The 14,967-nt window shown below is 42.2% G+C and overlaps 2 protein-coding genes across 3 annotated transcripts; one reads left to right on the top strand and one right to left on the bottom strand.

Annotated features, from left to right (window-relative positions):
- Nucleotides 1-2,407: 2,407 nt before the first annotated feature.
- Nucleotides 2,408-5,226, bottom strand: LOC310801872 (uncharacterized protein). The gene is made up of 3 exons (XM_083666040.1): nt 5,104-5,226; nt 4,408-4,557; nt 2,408-4,314 (listed from the first exon to the last, which is right to left on the bottom strand). The coding sequence occupies exons 1-3, from the start codon at nt 5,194-5,196 to the stop codon at nt 3,487-3,489; spliced, it is 1,071 nt and encodes a 356-aa protein (XP_083522166.1). The 5' UTR covers nt 5,197-5,226; the 3' UTR covers nt 2,408-3,486.
- A 431-nt stretch (nt 5,227-5,657) lies between these two features.
- rnf141 (ring finger protein 141) lies at nt 5,658-14,946 on the top strand. Of its 2 annotated transcripts, none has more exons than XM_083666405.1 (6): nt 5,658-5,786; nt 6,478-6,673; nt 9,453-9,561; nt 9,776-9,870; nt 10,089-10,196; nt 12,914-14,946. In XM_083666405.1, the coding sequence occupies exons 2-6, from the start codon at nt 6,537-6,539 to the stop codon at nt 13,062-13,064; spliced, it is 600 nt and encodes a 199-aa protein (XP_083522531.1). In that variant the 5' UTR covers nt 5,658-5,786; nt 6,478-6,536; the 3' UTR covers nt 13,065-14,946. The 2 variants fall into 2 exon arrangements, with proteins under 2 accessions (XP_083522531.1, XP_083522530.1); XM_083666404.1 differs by having other exon boundaries at nt 9,689-9,870.
- Nucleotides 14,947-14,967: the final 21 nt, after the last annotated feature.

Here is a 14,967-nt window from a genome sequence, read left to right as displayed (position 1 = left end):
TGCTGCTGTGTTTTGTGTTGGAGAAAAGAGACAGAAAGGGAGATTGTTTGCAACCCCCTCTCATGTTTCTTGATCTACAATCAAGCTCTCACCCATATTCAACTTTCCCACCTAGTTTTCTGTGTGTACCTCTTTGACTTGGGCCTGCAGTTCTTGGTTGAGGTTTCTTAGGTTCCTCATAGTCAGTTCACTCTCTGTTCGCATCATAATGCGCTCCATGTGGATTTCACTTGATAGATATTTGTTTTCTTTCTTCAGGTCTTCACATTCCTAGGTGCAGTTCAGAAACAATCAAGAAAGATATATTTTCACATGCATACACATACACACACACACACACAAACAACACTCTCCATTGCCTTACCTTCCTTTTCCTCACCAGCTCCCCTTGCAGGTGATTGATCTGGACGAAGGAGCCACTTGCACTGAGGGCACTGACAGGCCGGACCACACGCACAGGCCTCCTGAAGGGCTTTTGGAAGCCCTTCAACTCCTCCACCCCTTCTTTCCCAAGTCGTCCACCCCCGTTATGCACGTTGCTGCTGCTGAGGGAGAAGGACTTGAACAAGCCACTGTCCAACGCATGGGGCTTGATTGGCAACGACAGAGTCTGCAGGTCACCGTGGGATGTGGCTCTTAACGCCATATTGAGTACAGATCCTCTGATCTATTTCCACAAGAGGCAACCGTAGATGCAGTAGGCTTTAGATGTGGATGGAACTCTATGACTCAATGCAAGCTATGTTCTTACCAATGGAATGAAGTTCCAGTCTGTTTACTGGGCTGAGCACTGGGAGGGTCCTATCATCAGCAGAATAGATGAAATATTCATTGGGGTAACGTGATAGCTCTCCACAAGGGAAAGAGAAACCGTAGCAGGTTGTGCTAAGACACCATTATAGTAGAGTGTAGTCCAGCAGTGCTGGGGCCTGCTAACTTGACTAATTACAGTGCAGCTTACATAGATGGACCTCACCGAAGTCATCCTCCATAAATAAATTGCCATACTATAGCCATTGGACTGTGGTGCTTCGGTTTGGCCACCGTACCATCACTTCTAGCTACATCATTGTCATGACTGGTGCTTTGCAATAGTATTACACGACTGATCCTACACTGACACTGTACAATAAATGACTAATGGGCACAGCATTGATGGTCACTGTGTGTGACCAATTAGCCACTACACACTCTCCTCTCCTCACTGTCTGACACCATTGTAGGCCTATCCTTTACAACAACTGAGCCCCAGTGATCCATTTTACCCCTGCAGCAGACTTCTCCTGTTAGGGATGTATTATTAACAGACATCAGCCGAAGTAGGACACACACTGCTTTGGTTGCACACAAACTGCAACAAACAAGAACATCATCTACATAGCAATGTCTTTCGAACAATAAGAGAAACAGCTGCAATGAACATTATCAAGAGATAATTTCATCAGTATATTGCAACACAGTCTCCTAATTAAATTGTGTACCTATACACAATTGTACGCATTCCCAAATGCGTGTGCTGGTTGATGCGTTGAAAATACACTACATGAGGGTAAGTCAATTTGTAAATTTGCGTGACTTACATAAGAAGTGAATCTTTATTAACTTCGAATTGCGTGGCAATTAGGCAGTATTACTGTAGGCATTGGGATTGTTTGACTTCAAAATGTAACCCTACTAGAATTCAGTCAAGGCTAGGTGACAACAGACTGGGGCAGTGCATCTGTGCAGTCTCAAGTTCTGTGCAAGGGGGGGGGGACATCTTCTGTCATTGTCGGAATCGGGACAAATAGCCAAAATGAGAGGTGTTCACCTTACTCCATCTCGCATTATGTTGCTCTCCCTCACTATGCGATCACTTTGTGTGCTGGTGCGTGTTGACAGGCTCCTGCTATATTGTAGTGCAGGTTTGGATGAGTTGGGATTGATATACTGACAAATACTGTATATGCAACGCTCTCGTGATCAGAGCTGTATATCGGGTCCGGATGGGTGAACTTCGCCTTCAGCTGGAGGCCTTGTGTCATTTACCTGAAACCCGATCATTTCACGCTTTACACTCGCACTAACCACTATGTTATTCTCCATCAAAAGTCACCAGAATTGCTTGTTTAACAGGTGATATGCAACATTTTCTCTGGGTAGAACCCCCCTCACTACATATTAGGCAGCACCCCCTCGCAAAATATTCAGGTCTGCCTGAGACATTGGTGACAATTGTAGAAACGACAGAAATAAGAGATTCTGATGAGATAACGGTTGTCTCTTTTTGAATGTGCACACCAGAGTAAGTCAATGTTCTTGCTATGTCTATAAATGCTTATACTGTATATATGCACCTGTTTTAACAGTACTTATCTTTTTTATTATGTAAATAATCAAACTAATGGTTTCCTTTGCAGATCCCTTGTCATCTATTTATTTCAGTGTTGTTTCTGTCCAAGGTCTGTTCAACCTGCACCTTTTAAACATAAAGTCTCTTGTTTCCTGTTGCATGTTACCTAAAAATGATCTTCACTTTTTCAATAAAAGGAAAATGCTGCTCATTATTTGATTCCAAACGAGGACGGTAGGAGGGCTGGGATGAGTGTGAAGTTTCACTGCCCTCTACTGGTGATATGAAATGTGTGCTGTTTTTACCTTAAAAATACATACAGAATGGAAACAATGTACACTATAATGTTAGACAGCAGTGTTGTGTGGAAACATGGGTGAAATTAAATGAGCAGACTTAATGGTCATCTTCTTTCCAACTTCACAACAGCCACTGGAGGTCTTTTTGTAGCTCCTCACTCACAGATAGTGTTTGTGTCAGAGTAGCCTACCGAATGCCAAACCTTTACACCAAGATAGCTAGTGAGAAATGGAAAAGTCAACAAATGTACACTACAAGTTTCTTCTTCTCTTTAATCGTCATTCTCCTGTTTGGCTTTTGAGTCTTGCCCTTGCCTTCTCTGCCATCTTCTCTCTGACTTGCTCCTTTGCCGATTTCAATCTGTACGGCTTCTCCACATTTTTCTCTTCTGTCTCCTTTTCCTCTAATACATGTTTCTTTTCCTCCCTCTCCTTCTCTTTTTCTCCTTCTCTTTTTCTCCTTTCTCTTCCCTGTCTGTTATTTTCATATCTGCCTCCTTTATTTTATGCATTACAAGTTCCATTTTTTCCATTGTTTTCTGTTGCTCCTTTCTCTCTTTCTCTTGCTTCTCCTTATCTTTCCTCTCCTGATCCTGTTTTTTCTTCCGCTGATTTTCCTCAATCTTGTGTTCCTTCTCTTTCATTTTCTTGTTCTGTTCCTGTATTTTCTTTTCAGCCTTTAGTCTCCTTTTCTCTTCTTCTGCAAACCTTTTCTTTTCCTTTCCGTTTCTTTATTCTCTTTTTCTTTATTTTTTTCCTCCTCCAGTCTAATCTTCTCTTCAATCTCTTTATTTTTCTTATCTTTCTCTTGCTTTTTCTTATTCTCTTTCTCTTGCTTTTTTGCCTCCTCCAATTTCAGTTTCTTCTCCTTCTGTTGACGTTTCTCCTCCTTTTAATCTCTTTCTTTTCTTGTTCAAGGCTCTTTTTCCTCTCTTTTTCTTTCCTGTTCTCCTCTTCTTTCATTCTTTTTTGCTGAAAAGTTGTTCTCTTCATGCACTTTATGCGTTCCTCCTCTTTGGCCTTCTGGTCTTCTTCCAGTATCTTCTCTTCTTCCTGTAGGCTTTTCAGGAGAAACAATGCCCTTTTTGTCTCTCTTTGGAGCCATTCCATTTTGGTAAGGTTTGAAGGAGCTTGATGTCCAACTGTTGGTCCACTGGGAAGGTCCCCCTCCTGTGTTAGTGGGGGAGCTATAATGGCCGGGGAACTGTCTGCTTCTCCATTCTCTTTCCCACTTGCAAATGCAATCGCAGAATGGACCTTCTGTTTTGTAACCACGGACCGCAGTAGCTTTCTTCGCGTCAAAGAAGACTGAGCATGGCCTGGGATGGTCGCTGGAAGTTCTGGAAAGGAAGAGGGGGTCTTGGGCCAGTTCAGGCACATGGACGAAGGAAGATTACAAGGGTCTGGAAGGTGAGGGGTGGGGCGCTGGGGGAGCGGGCGTGGAGGGAGAGAACGCTGGCCGGCTGGTGGGCCGGAGATGAGGGGGGACCTCCGGGATCCTATGTGACTTCCACATAAGGGTGTTGTATTGCCATAAAGAGTGTGGTAGTGCAGTAGGACCTGTACAGGAGGGATGATTACACTGTGAGGAGATGGGCTGTCTTTCATCATGGGAAGACGGGAAGACGGTGAGTGATGTCCCACTGGGGCCTCCCAGGTGGGGTGAAGAGAAGAGTCAATTCTCTGTGGAAGGAAACAGCACTAAGGGTTAGAAAAACGTTTCAAACATGCCCTGCAGTCATCTGCCAATATATTTTCATTGTGCTTGTTTATCACCTCGTTCCCCAGAAACGCCTCTCTCTGTCTCCCCCTCAGTTCTGTCCACATTGCATCCCTGTCTTGCCTAAGCATCACAACACCGTGGTCCATTTGCATCCTTCCCTCACTCAGTAGCCTCTTCATCTCAGGAGTAGAAGTGGTAGACTCCTACAATGTAGGATCCAAACCCAACACCAGCTGAGTCACATTGCAGTTTTTTTTTTATATTTAATATATAAAAAATATTCCACAATTACAAACGAATTCTATTACTCAACTACATGGAGAAAAGATAGGCTATACCCAGCAAAACACAGTTCGTAACCGCAACCTTGAAGTTAGGCTGTGGTGAGCTTGTGGACAAATACAATAATCGACTGTAATGTGGCAACCGTAAAACGTTGCCAAATATGCCAATGCGACTTCGTACTGGCTACGTACGTACCAGATAGGCTAAAGGCTTCGCAGTTTAGTTGTCGCGACCCTTAGAAGTATTTAATTGGTATGTAATGGCTACCTTCTGACAAGGTTGCTTCTACTAAAAGGAGTAGGTTAACAGTACGATGCAACGACTTGGCTGTGTTTGCTGGGTACCTTAGTCTCATTGCATTGACATTGTAAAATGGAAAACCGGCAATTGATGGGCACGGGCTCGAAATGTTGTTGTCCGACGTTTCCCAAGTGGAACATCAGAAGACAAAGCTCACAACCTACCGAAAGCGGGCTTCCTGGAATTCCAAAAGAATAACTCATCCTGGTGTGTAGAAAAAAAACTGTAGAATTTTTTTTATATATTCCCATCCGCATCCCCGTGTACAATGGGTCTATTACGTACCACTGTCACACCATAGCCGTTTTATTTTAGGGTTATTATGACGTCATGGTGCATTTTTAACGCGTGCGATCAAACTTTGGAGGGTGCGCTCAGAGATATGTTGCGCTTGATGCAATTCAACCCCCTCTCTGCCACCACAACACCCTTTTTTGCAGTACACATATCTGCTACGCCTGTCTTCCTCATAAATAAATATTGCCTATCTTTTCTTTCCTGTCCTGGTTATGATAGTATAGCTTTTGTGCATATATGTCCCTATATATATCATATATTGGCTCCATATTTATGTGTGCTGATTTGTCAAATTATCAACAAGTTATGTTGCTATAAACCTATCTTTTGTTTTAGTCTGAGTTAACTGTGGCCTTTGGTTCACATTTGTTATGATAAATACAAATCGCTCGGCTCCCGCCAACGTCATCATACAGCGACTGTTTTCCTGACAATTCACTCGCCTCTTTCTCGTTTGAAGAAGGTGGTGATTGTAGTATGCTTACTTACTGTGTCAACAACACATGAACGTCAGCTGCGCAATATCGATGTTGACACATAGTTGTACAAGGTAAGCTTGCATTTTATTTCAAAATAAGTGTATCTATTTAGCTTTTATAGACACTCAGCGTGTAGCTAGCGACATTTGATCTGTTTTGTTGTTGTTGCTAGACTCACTAGCTATGCAAGATAGATAGGTATAGCTATTGAGAGATGGTGTGACGGCTGGGTATAAAGTTAGAGTTTCATCTGATTACAACTGATAACCACCAATACAGTACACTAAGTACAGTGCCTAATTCATTGTTATCTAAGAGCTAGGTGGGGGCCCTTTAAGGCTTTGGTTGAAAATATCTCCAATAACTTTAACCCATTGTCACGCCAGGAGCTAGCAGCTAGCAAGCTAGTACTGTACTGAGTCGATTACATAACTGCTCAGCCTGTCTGACATCATCGTCTTCTTGTGGTGTTGAGTTGAATAGGTGCTCAGTAGATATGACAGTACATAAACCTCCTCCTCCTAAATATTTTGGAGACAGACAATAGACGACATGTACTGTATGTAGCTAAAGTTGCCCCAATAACAAGTCTTCATTTTACAGGCAATTGATCAAAGACTTGTAGCAGCCTTTTAGCCTAGGCTGTAAACACCCAGATACACATCACAGCGGAATAACTGAGCATGCTTGTCACTTACAAGTGATTGTTATTTTCCTCTAAACACAGCAGGTTAATGACTTTGGTTCCGTTTCCACCTCCAGGCGCCTGTGCTGAATGAGGCCCAGTCTTACCACAGTGCTGTTCAGTGAAGGCACTCAGGATGGGCCAGCAGCTCTCAGGGCAGGGGATGATGACCCGCCTGCCTGAGAAGCTGGTGAAACATGCAGGGCTGGTGCGCGACAGCGGCTCCCTCACCTACGAGGAGTTCCTGGGCAGGGTGGCGGAGCTCAACGATGTGTAAGGGCGGCCATTTTCTGATACTTGTCAATTTAGTTTGTGTACTGTACTACTTTACTACCTCAATAGGTATAGATGCATGTACATAGAGAGCTGAACTTTGAAGGATTGTGTGGGAATCTAGAATCATGAGCAGGACCATTGCTCTAGGACTGATTGAAAGAAAATGCCTTCCAGATGCTTTGATCAAAATAACGGACCGCCATCCAATTAAACCACTGCTTATTAGGTCGACTGTGGCAATCAAGAGCACTACAGTAGTATTGCCCCACATGGGATTTAACCCAGCCTAATCCCAAAACACAAGGCATTCTGCTGGTGTAAATTTAGCTATGACAGAAACTGAGGATAGTTAGGTGTCTGTGTTTAGTTATTGTTGGTGTAACATAGGTAGCCTTAGACCTTGGCACCAAACGTTGTCATATATTGTAGTAGCTAATATAGACCATAGTAAAATGTCCAAATAATATGAAGTATACTCAATGTAACTCAGTCCCAAACAAAAAAATGAATTGCTATATTTATAGCTATTGCTAATTTCTTAAAAGAAGGCATTTACATTCTATTGTCTTATTGGAATTGTCGATATTGCATTCGTTATTTTAACAATAGCGAGCTGTGAAGATTACAGAGGCCCTGAAGTTATTTTTCAAGCTATTGTGTAGCTAGGCTATCGACATTCGCTAACCTTGCCCACATTCTTGATCTTTGGCTTGCGTGCAAATTTAAATCTTGAAGCAATCAAAGGAATGAATCGTCACCTACGTTTTTTGGTGGCAATTCTGAAGAGTACAGTCTGCTAGACACAGTTATCATTCTCCAGTCTGAGAGCACACGCCATCATCAGACATGAACCCCAGCGCACCTAGTTACCCGATGACCTGCTTGTATGTTAGGATCAGGATATTACAGAGGCCATGTTGTATGAGTAATTCAGCCCTGCTGGTCCAATGCAGGGACATGATCATTCGTCGATCCCTAGGATATATTCGATGAACTTTGACCTTCTCTGCCTTTGGAAACATCCTCTCATGGAAAGGTAGTTTGTGGTGATAAATGGTTCAAAAGGCCACAGCTTTGTGCACTTTGAGACCCACGAGGCTGCTGATAGAGCCATGGAGAAAATGAACAGCATGTTGCAGAAAAGTGTTCGTAGGATGCTTCACATCTCGCAAAGAACGTGAGGGCTAACATGGCGCCAAGGCTAGAGAGTTTACCAACGTGCACATAAAAAATGTTGGCGATGACATGGATGGCGAAAAGCGGAAAACAACGTTTGAGGCATATGGACCAGCTCTGAGTATCCCGGTCACAGCACCAAATGTAACATAGGTAATGTTAGACCTTGGCAGTAGATGTAATAATAGGCCACCAAATGTTATCATATTTACATTTATGGCATTTAGCAGACGCCTTTATCCAAAGCGACTTACAACAAATACATTTGTTTAAGTAAGTGAATCATCTATCCATCAGTCATCATAAGATAACGTAATCAATGCTCAGACCAGAGACTATTGGCAGTCACAATGCTAGAAGAAGGAATTATTTTTATTTTTTTAAAACAGGAGAGAAACTTGTACAGGGGGGTAGTAGGGGTGAAGAGATCTTTAGGAGGGACCGTTAAGATGTAGCCTGAAGAGATGGGTCTTCAATCTAGGGCGGAAGATTGGTAGTGACTCTGCAGTCATGACAGCAGTGGGAAGCTCGTTCCACCAGCGGGGCGCCAGGACAGTGAAAAGCCGTGACCGAGTAGCGCGACTGCTGCATCCACTTAGAGGCAGCGGTGCCAGGCGGCCAGCCGAGGTGGAAGAGCAGAGTGATCGTGCAGGGGTTTGGGGGCTGACCATTGCTTGCAAGTAGGGAGGGGCTGTTCCCTTTGCCGCCAGGTAGGCAAGCACCAGGGTCTTGAATCTGATGCGAGCTGCTACTGGGAGCCAGTGAAGGGTGCGGAGGAGGGGAGTGACATGGGAGAATTTGGGGAGATTGAACACCAGACGGGCGGCAGCGTTCTGGATGAGCTGCAGAGGCCTGATGGTGGAGGCGGGGAGACCAGCCAAGAGTGGGTTGCAGTATTCAAGGCGAGAGATCACAAGTGTTTGGACTAAAAGTTGTGCTGCTTCTCTGGTGAGGAATGGACGTATCCTTCTGATGTTGTAGAGGAAGAATCTACAGGAGTGTGCTGTCGCTGTGATGTTCGCCACACAGGATAAGTGGTTGTCAGGGATCACCCCAAGGTTCTTGGCTGTATGGGTAGAGTTCTCTACTGTGATAGAGAAGTCTTGGAGAGGGCAGGCTTTCCCTGGGAGGAAGAGCAACTCAGTCTTGTTAAGGTTGAGCTTGAGGTGGTAGGCTGACATCCAAGCAGAAATGTCTGCAGGACACGCGGAGACACGTGTTGCCACCTGTGAGTCAGAAGGGGGGAAAGAGAGAAAGAGTTGAGTGTCATCAAGTTGTATCAGTCATATGAAAGTGTATATCCTTCAAACTGTTCTATCAATGTATTTTCCATAACAGTAGAACAAGATGGACTTAGCCTACTTCACCAAAGTTGAGGTTTATTTTCTGTCATGAGAATTGTGTACGCTGAGGCTATGTTCTTGATGTGTATACAGTGTGGGCCGGTTGATAGCCTAATCGTTTTCCACAGCTGTTGAGTTGTTCCTGTCCGAACAACTAACAGCCATAAAAATATATATATATATATTTTTTAAAACATTCCCTGGTGTCCAAAGAATTGACATGTTTTTCCCCACTACTGTGAAATGGCTGCTGGCAGGACGGCCAGGCTGGCTGCTGGTCAACAGAAGCACCTGCTCTTTGAAGTCCAGCCAGACTCTGACGCCTCCGCCCTGTGGAAAGTGGCTGTGAGAATAGTGTGTACCAAGGTGAGTTGGCCACTCATCAATGAGACATGTTATTACCAACCAGTCTCCATTCATTAGCCTACCCTTTTGGCATGTGTATGTTCTTATACCGACAAAATAGTTTTGATGTTACCCTGTGCTCTGGCAGATCAATAAAGAGAATGGGATGTTGGAGGCCTCGCGCATCATGAATCTGTACCAGTTCATCCAGCTGTACCGTGATATCACCAGCCAGGCAGCAGAGGTATTGTCAGCAGAGGGTGCCAGAGAGGGCCCGTCTGGACAGCTCTCCTCAGTGGACTCCTGCCAAGCCAGCATGTGGATGGGCAGGTAATACACATCCCTGTATTTGTGTTTGTGTGTGTATAAGGAAAGGTTAAACACACCTTGTGTGTGCGCACATGCATGTATAGCTGATGAATGGATTACAAGTCAGACATTTCTTGTGTACACTGAATATTAAGATGCACCTAATATGAAACTGTGTGCATAACATTTGTTTTAAATGTCTGTGAGTAGCTGGCATTGATATTGATATTCCCATATAGGGTGAAGCAGTTGACCGATGAGGAGGAATGCTGTATCTGCATGGATGGGAAGGCTGACCTCATTCTTCCCTGTGCACACAGCTTCTGTCAAAAGTGCATTGACAAATGGTAAGAACAAACTACACACACACACACATACTTCCTATGACCAAGAGGAAATACAGTGCCCTTCATAAGCATTGGAAAGAGGAAGCATTTTGTCTTCTTTTAGCTTTATACAGATTGGGATTTGAAAATCAAACAATTACTATGAGGTTAAAGTAGATATTCTCAGCAGATTGGTTTCACCATTTATAAATTACAACTATTTTTATACATAGACCGCTTATTCCAGGGCACCAGAAGTATTGGAAAATTGGCTTTATGTGTTTCTGGTTAGTTGGGTGTGTTTTCCGTTACATCATTTGTGCAGGCATAAGAGAGCTTAACACAGCATAAGAGAGACACAACACAGCAGTAGTCATGGATGGGATTTGGTGCGTAGTGAGAAAGCATCTAGTATTGATTCGAGCCTTTATTCAGGCTAGAATCAATACTACAGGCCTGGCAGGGCATCACCAGAGAATATACAGTGCCTATAGAAAGTCATCATACCTCTTTGAAATAGTTACTACATTTGTCGTACAGCCAGAAATCAAAACCCATTAAAAAAATAAACTTTTTCCAGCTTTATGTACAAATTTAGCCATACAACGTCAAACTAATGGGGGGAAAAAAGGCGACAGTTCTGAAAATGTATAAAAAATGAAAAACAACCTTTTGCTGCAATTACAGCCATCAATCTGTTTGGACATGTCTCTACTAGCTTTGCACACCTAGATTGGAGAATATTTGCCCATTCTTCCTTGCAGAATTGTTCGAGTTCAGTCAAATTCCGTGGTGAGTGGCGATGGACTGCTCTCTTCAAGTCCATCCACAGATCGGATTTAAGTCAGGGCTCTGACTTGGCCACTCAAGGACATTCACCTTTCTATCCTTAAGCCACTGCGTTGTTCTTTTGGCGGTATGTTTAGGATCGTTGTCGTGTTGGAAGGTGAATGACCTGCCCATCTTCAGCTGTCTAGCAGAGGGACGCAGGTTGTCCTCAAGAATTTGGGTGTACTTGGCAGCATCCATTTTCCCTTCAATCCTGACCAATTGCCCAGTCCCCGCTGAAGAGAAACATCCCCACAACATAATGTTGCCACCACCATGCTTCACAGTAGGTATGGTGTGTTTTGGGTGGTGTGCTGTGTTTGGTTTTCGCCAAACATAGCGCTTGGGGTTCATTCCAAAAAGTTCAATCTTAATCTCGTCTGACCATAAAACCTTTTTCCACATGGCAACAGAATCTTCCAGGTGTGTTTTTGCATAGCACAAACGAGACTAAGTGTGGCACCTTTTCAGAAAAGGCTTCTTTCTTGCTACCCTGCCATACAGGCCAGCTTTGTGTGAAGCTTGTGAGATTGTTGTCACATGCACAGACAGACCAGTAATAAAGACTTGTAAGTCCTTCAAAGTTGCCTTTGTCCTCTTGGTAGCTTCTCTGATCAATATCCTCCTGGCTCGGTCATCCAGTTTGGACGGACAGCCTGATCTAGGCAAGGTGTTGGTGGTGCCATACGCCTTCCACTTCTTAATGATGCTCTGAATGGTACTCAGAGGGATAGCTAAAGCCTATTTTTGTAGCCTTCACCTAACTTGTGCCTTCCTACAACTTTATCCCGGAGGCCTTTTGAAAGTACTTTTCCAACCATGGTGAATTCTTTGCAGAACCATGCACTTCTAGTAGTGTAATCCTCAAGAAACAGTTGGTTTTATTCTGAAGTAATCAAAACCACTACAATTGATGTCAGGTGGGGGGCAATTAGCCTGGTGTTTGATCTGGAAGTTGATTGGTCGCACCTGAGCAAGTTTATAATGGTATACTCTAAGGGGCTGATCACTTAACCAAACCAGGTATTTCACTAATTACTTTTTAATAATTGTCCAGAATTTTTAAAATGTTTATTTTCACTTTGATGATGAGGGTTATAATGTGTACATACAGCTCAAAAAAGTTAGATTTGATTTATTTTAATTTCCAGGGTGTAATGTGACAAAAGGTAAAGATTTCACAGGGTATGATGACTTTCTATAGGCACTGTACCCAGCGCTTGGTGGGGTCAAAGGGTCACAAACTTCAGGCAGATATTGCATGCAAAGGATTCTCACCCAAATACTAAACTAAGAGTACTTTATTTGGACATATGATTTTTTCCAATACTTTTGGAGCCCTGAAATAGTTTAGAAAAAGTTGTACTTTCTAAATGGTGAACCCAATCTGAAAAAACACCCCATTAAATTAAAGCTGAGAATTTCTACTTCTATACGGTGCTTAAAACTAGGACTTTTAGCCTCCTCTACCCCTCTGGTCTTTATGAGGCCAAACGGGTTTAGAGGGTGGATGGGATATTTGTATCATCGAACTCGGTGGGTAGCAGGCATAGCTTGTTGTAACTACACAATGAAATGTATTTGAATAGCGCTCAAACCAAATAGCTTAAAATTTAAACGTTACACAAAGTGCATTTGACATGTTTCCATTCACCACCTTACAATCTGCACAATGTAAACAAGCTGGAGATCATACGGGGTGTGACTAGAAAGCCCAGCTGTGGAAATTCAAACAAGTTTGTTGTTGTTGTTGTAAGCTCGAAGCACTGGGCTTTTTGGCACCACTGTCCAAAAGCGGCTAATGTTTGCATATCAACAGTGTACATCCACAGACAAATCTAATTTAATGTAAACACAGTCCTTTTTCTGGGGTAATTTCTTTAACAAAATGAACAATTTTGTTTTCATAGGAGTGGACAGAGCAAAAACTGTCCGATATGCCGCTTGCAAGTGACTGCTGCCAATGAATCCTGGGTCATGTCTGACGCCCCTACGGAGGAGGATATAGCTGGTTACATCCTCAACCTGGCAGATGAGGCAGGCCACCCGCACAGACCTTAAACACAACACTGAGCCACTTGAAGTAACCACTACGAAACAAGCTGACGCTAACGAATCCTAACTTGAGCTCCATGTGGGTAACTCAGAATTTTGCTTATATCATGCGTTGATGATGCACAACAAATGTCAACGCTCATGAATCTGAAGTTTGGATTTCGGCCATTGTGAATGGTTTTGGGGTGTATAGAGAAGATTTGGTTTTCTCTGTAGGACTTGCCTGCTGTGATGTCTTATTCACTGTTAGCAATAACCACTGGTTATTTTCTCATCTATGTTCTATTCTTTTTCACTTTTCCATACATTTACAAGATGATTTTTACATGAATGCTCTCAAACATGGACGTGTATATCAACTGTAGAGGTATATTTAGGGTATGTAATGCAACAATCACATCTAATTGTTTTTGTTCTGCTTGGTGATGCCTACTCTTATAATCTTAACTGAAGTAATTGCACTTTGAAAACTGAGTAGTAGTAGATGTTTTGGTATAAACATTTTAGGCAGCTCTGTTTCTGCATATGACACTGACCTTTAGTTACTAAAGTCACGTGAATTTAATTGAAATCATATAACATACTTAATGTGAATGGGTTTTTATTTTAATGACATGTAGAAATGATAAGTTGAGTCTCATGGATGGTTTAACCAAACAAATCAGGATGACACTATTTGCTTTGAAACCCTGAAATATTAATTAGATCTAAAATAGTTCTATAGATTAAGTGATCTAATTTAGTTTTTGTTAAACGTTTGAAAGATTGGTGCCCATTAATTATTTTATCGTACAAACAAAATGTTATTCATATTAGGATAACTAAAGATTTTAGCTATTTTGTGTATGTATATTACTCAACGACTAGCTGTTGCTTATTAACTGTAACTATTTTTGGAATTTGTGCATAATTTTTTTACTTCCCTAGGATGTTGTCAGTTCATCCCTTAATTAATCCATTGGGTAGTTAAGCAATGTACAGCAGCTGTCCCCTACCATTTCCATCCGCATTACTCAAATGCTAACCAGGAGATGCTGTACTTACTTAATTATTTTATGGATAAAATTATGTATTATTATATACAATAATAATTATAAATTATTATGTAAGTATGTCAAAAATGAGGTGACACTTCAAAGAATAGTGATGTGTCCCTTTAATCCACAAGAAATGTGTTGTTAAAATCTGACCAAAAATAACTGAGTTTGTAATGTTGGCCACTGGAACCTTACTGTAGCTGGCTGTGAAATAGATATTATACATATTATTACTGTGCATCTCTGTGTAATAGGAAATGCAAAATAACATTCTTATTTGTCAGACCAAAGTGTTGTGGTCGTACACTTACAGGATCAGTAACCTTATCAAGGATCTGTCTGTTCCCAGAGCTAATGCCTAGGCTTTAGCTCTGCGGGCTACACAGGCCTCAGTAGCATCAATTGCCTGATTTCCATACTTGGTTGGTTTCAGAAGCACAGATAGACCGGCTGTGTTTGGAATGTCCAAAAAAATGCAACCAGCAGCAGGAAAAGTTCCAAGGAACAGAAGGAGTCTAGATAATACTACTGCAGCCTCGGGTTATGAAATAATGTTGTTGGAACTGCTTTCTGCATTTTGGGTGCAGCATTCATTGGTGGCCTGTAGGTGGTAGCATCTACTTACTGTAACTAAATCTGCAGTTGAATTATAGCAACAGTATGTTTCAATTTGTAAGAATGTCTAATTCAGGAAGTGTAATATACAACATGATATTTGAATTAACTAATTAACTGTAATTTAACACTAAACTGTCTGAATGAAACCTGTTTCAAACAAACACCATGATATAAATCAACACTTTTCCGCACACTGCTGTGTTATCCTTAATAAAGAGATGTTCACTTTTGCATTTCATGTTTTTGAATTTTGT

The sequence above is a fragment of the Argentina silus genome (genome assembly GCF_951799395.1).
Source record: "Argentina silus genome assembly, chromosome: 3".
NCBI lineage: Eukaryota > Metazoa > Chordata > Actinopteri > Argentiniformes > Argentinidae > Argentina > Argentina silus.
This window is presented reverse-complemented; position numbering and strand designations above follow the sequence as displayed.

Bases quoted from the DNA above. Each gene is read 5' to 3' on its own strand.
- rnf141 (XM_083666404.1), top strand. From the start codon at position 6,537: ATGGGCCAGCAGCTCTCAGGGCAGGGGATGATGACCCGCCTGCCTGAG. The intron at 9,871-10,088 runs GTAATACACATC...ATTCCCATATAG, and splicing joins GCCAGCATGTGGATGGGCAG to GGTGAAGCAGTTGACCGATG. The intron at 10,197-12,913 runs GTAAGAACAAAC...TTGTTTTCATAG, and splicing joins CAAAAGTGCATTGACAAATG to GAGTGGACAGAGCAAAAACT.
- LOC310801872 (XM_083666040.1), bottom strand. From the start codon at position 5,196: ATGCGGATGGGAATATATAAAAAAAATTCTACAGTTTTTTTTCTACAC. The intron at 4,558-5,103 runs GTAGGTTGTGAG...CCTACATTGTAG, and splicing joins TTCCAGGAAGCCCGCTTTCG to GAGTCTACCACTTCTACTCC. The intron at 4,315-4,407 runs GTGATAAACAAG...TTCCTTCCACAG, and splicing joins AGGCGTTTCTGGGGAACGAG to AGAATTGACTCTTCTCTTCA.